The sequence below is a fragment of the Malaclemys terrapin genome, chromosome 10 (genome assembly GCF_027887155.1).
Source record: "Malaclemys terrapin pileata isolate rMalTer1 chromosome 10, rMalTer1.hap1, whole genome shotgun sequence".
In the NCBI taxonomy this organism is placed as follows: Eukaryota; Metazoa; Chordata; order Testudines; family Emydidae; genus Malaclemys; species Malaclemys terrapin.
The window spans coordinates 57339113-57345112 of record NC_071514.1 but is presented as its reverse complement, the minus strand read 5'-3'; the positions used below and the strand labels follow the sequence as shown (position 1 = coordinate 57345112).

General features: G+C 56.5%; 1 protein-coding gene across 2 annotated transcripts in view; it reads left to right on the top strand.

Moving 5' to 3' along the window:
* Positions 1 to 242: 242 nt before the first annotated feature.
* The window catches only part of SEPTIN12 (septin 12), a 67274-nt gene continuing 61516 nt past the window's right edge, over positions 243 to 6000 (top strand). For both annotated transcript variants that reach the window (XM_054042848.1, XM_054042846.1), the window contains exon 1: positions 243 to 590. In XM_054042848.1, the coding sequence (XP_053898823.1) occupies positions 536 to 590 (55 nt within the window). In that variant the 5' untranslated portion in view covers positions 243 to 535. The remainder of the gene's footprint in view (positions 591 to 6000) is intronic.

Here is a 6000-nt window from a genome sequence, read left to right as displayed (position 1 = left end):
CACCGCCCCTTCTCCCTCTCTCTGACTTCTCTGTGTGCCAAGAACTGCTCTGACTCTGGGCCCCCCACCCCTCCTTTCTCCTCCTCTTTGCTTTCCCCTCCTCTCCCTGCACAGGGCAGGGACAGGCAATCCAGTGCAGCCAATGTGATCCCAGCAAGGGCTTAGCTGGGGGTGGGCTGTATGGTGGGGGGGAAGGGGGGGTCTGTCATTCTTTCTCTGGGCAAGGGGGAGGGGATCTTCTCTCTTTCCCTTTGCTCTCCTCCGCTGCCACTCGTCCCAGAGAGCAGAAGTCCTCTGGGTTCTGGAGGGGGCTGGCTGGCTTGGAGGTGGAAGGCAGTTGGGTCAGACTCCCCCCTTTTCCCTTCCCCAGAGTCTCTCCTCTCCCTCTGGCATGGCGAGGTTCTGCCCAAGCTAGAAGACTTGGAGGGGCATCCCAGGAGCAGAGCAACAGCTGGAGGCAGAGAGGCACAGCTGGCTCTGCCGGGCGTGAGCCAGCCACCCACCCACCTGCACTGCTGCCGGGAAGTGAGCCAGGATGTCCCAGCTGTCCGTCAACGATCACCTGGAGGGGATCCTCTCCGACTTCGAAGGTAGGGCTGGGATGGGGAGCCCGGGCTCTCGACACCCGGCTCCTGCTTTGTCCAGGCTGGGCACTGCGTCCCATGCAGCACGAGCTACATACCCGGCTTTGCTCTCTTACATCCCATTTACCCGCCGTGAGCATACACGTTGTGCAGCAAACACAAGCCAGGGGGCCAACCACCTCCCTACTGGCATCAGCAGGCACAGCTTCACCTACTCCTGCCAGTGGGGGGCTCCACCCTAGCTCCCTGCCAAGGGCCTATGGAAACCAGGAAGCAATGCCCAGGAGAAGTGACTCCTGGAGTATAACGTAAAACAATAGCCAGAGGACGGGGGAAAGGACTGCCCCAAGCCAGGCTGCCCTCTCTAGATTCGGGAACGCTGGCTCGAGCTTTCTTTGGGATTCAGACCCAACCTGCATGAAGAGGAAATCTTATAAGACATGTAAATGGCACTGATAGCACGTCTGCTGTGCTGGAACAGTGCCTGGGCCTTGTGTGTGCAGGGCGGTGTGCATGTAGTGCAATGCACTTGTGTAAGGCAGTGTGCGTAGGTGTGGTGTGTAGAGATGGGGGAGATGCCGGGGGGTCGGTCTGGGATTTGAGGCTGTCTGCAGGCCTGAAGCACTCAGTAGTGCTCAGTGGCTGGGCTGGCTGGGGAGGGCTCGGAGTGCAGGCTGGCTCAGGCATTAGACTGAATGCAGGTAATTAAACCCAACCCGCAGTAGGAGTCAGATACAACTTGAGCTTGGAAAAACTCTGGGTCTGTGGGGGAGGTGGGGTTGGAGGGGGAGGCTCCAATAACCAGCTTGTGTCTGTTGAAACAGGAAAGGGAGCAGGGAAAAAGCTTCCAGTTACCAGCTGTTGCTGTGGCATTGATTCCGCTTCAGCATTTCACAGATTGTAATTAAGGAACGGCTCTGGCCAGCCTGCAGCGAGTGCCTGCAAGGCAGGGCTCTTTTCCTTGTTTAGATTACAAGGCAAATGTGCAGCCCAGCAAGCCAGAGAACAATCTCCCCTTTGAGAGCACACCCAGGGGCTGGGATTGGGGCCCAGGCCATCCCCAAGCCCTCTGTAGTTTCTGTTTGAGGGGGCGGAGAAGGGGCCAGTGCATTGTGGGATTGGAAAAACTTGCCCCAAGTTTTTGAGTCCAGTGGCCATGTGCTTTTGTAACTCTCGGGGTGATGTGGGGCTTGCTCAAGGCTTAGGGAGCAGCTTGTAAGGTGTTCATGGGGGGCAGGGGGAATTCTGCATGCTGTAGCAAACAGCAGCTCCAATCCTAAAAGCAATCTTGTAGCTGGCAGAGCTCGGGGGTGTGGGGGATTGGAAGGGGGAGAAAATAGGTGAAAAGGGTCAAATAAGAGCTTGCTTGGCTTTATTATCTGTATTAGGGTAGTACTCAGGGGCCCTGTTGCACTAGGTGCAACACAAAAATGTGGCCCAAAGAGCCTGCAATCTTGAGAGACAAGTTATGGGAGAAAGAAAGGACTATTATCCCCTGTTTTGGGGAAACCGAGGCACAGAGACTAATCCCAAGGTCACCCAGGGAGTCTATGGGAGAGCTGGGAGCTCCGAGTAAATGGGAGCCAGTTATCTCCTAAGGGCTTGTCTACGTGGGAAAGCTATAAGGCATGGCATAAGGTAGGGTATGAATTTAAACCAGTGCGATACCAGTATAGCCCCCGCTCCATGTGTACAAGCTGTGCTACAAACCTTTGCCGGCACAGCTGTGTAGTCAGGGGGACAAAGAGGTGTGATCCTGACCAACACAGCTGTCCCAGCAAAAGCCCTAGTGTGGTGTCCTGACACCGCTGCCAGTGTCCTGGTACCACTGCCCCCCTTTCAGATGTGTCCATGCCAGGATCGCTGGGCCAGTGTAGCGGTGTAGTTACACCAGCACAGCCCTCCTAGGGGAGACCTGACTCCTCCTGGTCCAGGAGGGCCTTTTTTGATGGAGCTTGTGTCCCTTTGGAAGCCATGCTGCAAAAAGTTATTCTTAGTCTGGACCAAGTGTGTCCCCGGGGGGGTTATTGCGGGAGAACTCGAGTGGTTCAGTGATACTGGTGTAACTGGAAAAGTCTCCCGTGTAGACAAGCTCTAAGCAGAATCGGTGAAAATCGCTGGACTGCAGCATCTCAGCACCTCCTCATTATGTCAGGACCAGCCCTTGCACTTTCCTCACCCTGGGCTTTTGCTGCAGCCTCCTAGGGGAAGGGATTGGGACAGTGGTAGATGCAGAAGGCAAGGACAGCATGGGCAGGGGAGTGCTGCTCCTGCAGAGAATACCCCTTGGAGGAGAGAAAACAGGGCCTAGGACTCCCACTGGCGCCCTTCCCCCACAAGAAATGGAAACTGCCCCCTTCTTATCAGTTCTCTGTTGCTCCCTCTGGCTCTCATGGAAATTCTGAGGATGGCTGGGGACACAGGAGGTGTGAGAGAAAGCGGGACCCATCCTGAGTCAGGGGCGTGGGGGTTTTACACCTCTGCCCTCTCTGGACAGGGATCTGCAGCATCCTACACGTTCCCTCTCTGCTCTTGGAGAGGATCCGAGGCTGTGCTGCTGAGGGATGAGCCAGGGAACTTCGTTCACAGAGCACCATTGCTAGTCCGTAGAAGACGCCGCTGAGTTGAGAGCAAAGCTTCTCCCTTCTCTTTGGCTCTCCTTTGTTCAGGCGGGAGGTGTGGGGCTGGTCTCTAAGATCTGACAGGCCCTGGTCACCAATCTGCTCCTAAGAGTGGTGAGGGAACCTGAAAATTAGGAGCCCTGGGTTTGATTTCTGGCTCTGTCCCTGACTCTGGGCAAGTGACTTAGGGCTTCTTTCCATGGAGCAATTGTCTGGAGTGGCTATTCCAGAATAGCTTCCCATAGGGACACTGTTCCTAAATAAAGGTCACTGCCCCCTGGAATAATTAGTGCACTTCCGAAGCAGAGTAATTAGTCTGGAACAAAATCATTTTTATTCTGGAACAGAGCATCCCCATGGCAACTATTCCAGGAGAGCTGTCCTGGGCAACTTCCCCCTGCGGACAAGCCCTTGATCTCTCTGCTGCAGTTTCCCCATCTGTAAAATGAGGAGAGGATGCTGATTTACCTGCCTCATGGGGGCACAGGCTTAATCCATTGGTGTTTGTAAAGTGCTTTGAGATCTGTACGTGGGAGGCGCATAAGCAGTGCCACGCTTTCCCCCATGGCCTCACCTCCTTGCAGAGGGTTGTTGCTGTGTTAGCAGATGCTGGGGACATTCTAGGAGACAACTCACAGCAGCGTTGCCAGTGCACAATTTCCTGTGATATTTGGGGATGATCTTAAAGCACCAGCTCCTGGAATCAGGTTAATACGGGAGAGTCTCGGCTTCCATTTCTTTTAAGACAGTTTCTGACTCTTCTGGTTAGAGAGAAAAATGAGGAGCAGCCCGTTCAGTGCTCCATGGGGTGAGCACTGTAGTACCTACTCTCTAGGGTAGGGGTCCATAGCGGGGGTGGAGGCTGGCGCCTATGGAGCTGACAGTGAGGTCCCTGGCAATTCAGGTGGTGTTCAGTGCCTCTCCCGCAAAGGCCCTCCCCAGGTGGGGATCACATGACCTGGCCTCACTAAGAGTGGAAATGGAGCATCAGGCTGGAGGGGTTGTATCTGCTCAGCCCCTGCAGGCAGCCAGTGGGTGGGAGAGGAGGATTTCACCCCTCTAATTATCCTTTGCTCTTTCCTGGAGCCAGTGGCCGCTGGGATCCTGGAGGTGGCTTGGGAGTGGGGCAGGGCAGGTAGGATCAGAGAGTAACCTGATGCCCGGCTCCTGGAAAGCTGCAGCCTGTTATTGCCTGGAAAAGAATGTGCATACCTAGGATGGCCTGCGTTAACCCTTCTGCTCCCAGGGAGCCCCCAGCGCCTGGGGCACATGGTCCTGCCACGGGCATCTGGTATTGGGCGCAGATTACAGTCTGGGCCCAGCTCAGGGTGCCAGGGTTGGTCCAATCTCTGCTAATAATGCAAAGTAAGCAGTACCCAGAGGCAGAGCCTGGGTTGCAAGCTCTCTCCCATGCCCCCATACCTCCATCTCCTGGCACCTTCTCCTCTCTCCTGCCACCCTCCACCACCTCCTCTCTTCCCCCTTCCTCACCATATGTCTTCATCCCCATTCCTCACCCCTTTCCTCTCCGGCCTTCCGATTTCTGCCATCGACCTCATGCTCCCCTGCCCACGGCCACTCTCTGCTGGCGCCCCGCTCACCCTGCTGCCCCTCCCCCAGCCAGCTCATTAATTTCTCGGGGACTGATCCCCTCTGTCCTCACATGTGCAATGCTGCCGCCAGTCTGCTGAGGGCGCAGGCTCGCATCTGCCTCCTGGAGAACTACCTGCATGGCATTGCTTAGAACAGGCCTGCACAACTCGTAAAGCGGCGAGGGCCATATTACTCCAAAGAAAATAGCTGAGGGCCAAAACCCGCCGGCCGTGCTGAAACAGGCCCCCCTCCCCTCCCCCAGCACCACCCAGCCCCGCCGAACCCCGTCCCCCTCCCCAGCCCCCCCCAGCCCTGATCCCTAGCTCCGAGCCCAGCCCCTCTGAGCTAAGCACCCCTCGACCCCATCCCCCAGCAGCCCTGACCCCCAGCTCCGAGCACAGCCCCTCTGAGCCAGACACCCCCCCGACCCCAGCCCCCCCAGCCCTGACCCCTAGCTCCGAGCCCAGCCCCTCTGAGCCAGACACCCCCCCCGACCCCATCCCCCCGCAGCCCTGACCCCTAGCTCTGAGCCCAGCCCCTGTGAGCTGAGCAGCCCCTGACCCCATCCCCCAGCAGCCCTGACCCCCAGCTCCGAGTCCAGCCCCTCTGAGCCTGACACCCCCTGACCCCAGCCCCCCCCCAGCCCTGACCCCCAGCTCCGAGTCCAGCCCCTCTGAGCCGGACACCCCCTGACCGCCAGCCCCTCTGAGCCAGACACCCCCCTGACCTCATCCCCCCCCCAGCCCTGACCTCAGCTCCGAGCCCAGCCCCTCTGAGCTGTCAAGTATCAGGGGGTAGCCGTGTTAGTCTGTATCTACAAAAACAACAAAGAGTCTGGTGGCACCTTAAAGACTAACAGATTTATTTGGGCATAAGCTTTCGTGAGTAAAAACCTCACTTCTTCGGATGCATAGAGTGAAAGCTACAGATGCAGGCATTATATACAGACACATGGAGAGCAGGGAGTTACTTCACAAGTGGCGAACCAGTGTTGACAAGGCCAATTCAATCAGGGTGGATGTAGTCCACTCCCAATAATAGATGAGGAGGTGTCAATTCCAGGAGAGGAAAAGCTGCTTCTGTAGTGAGCCAGCCACTCCCAATCCCTATTCAAGCCCAGATTAATGGTGTTGAATTTGCAAATGAATTTTAGTTCTGCTGTTTCTCTTTGAAGTCTGTTTCTGAAGTTTTTTTGTTCAATG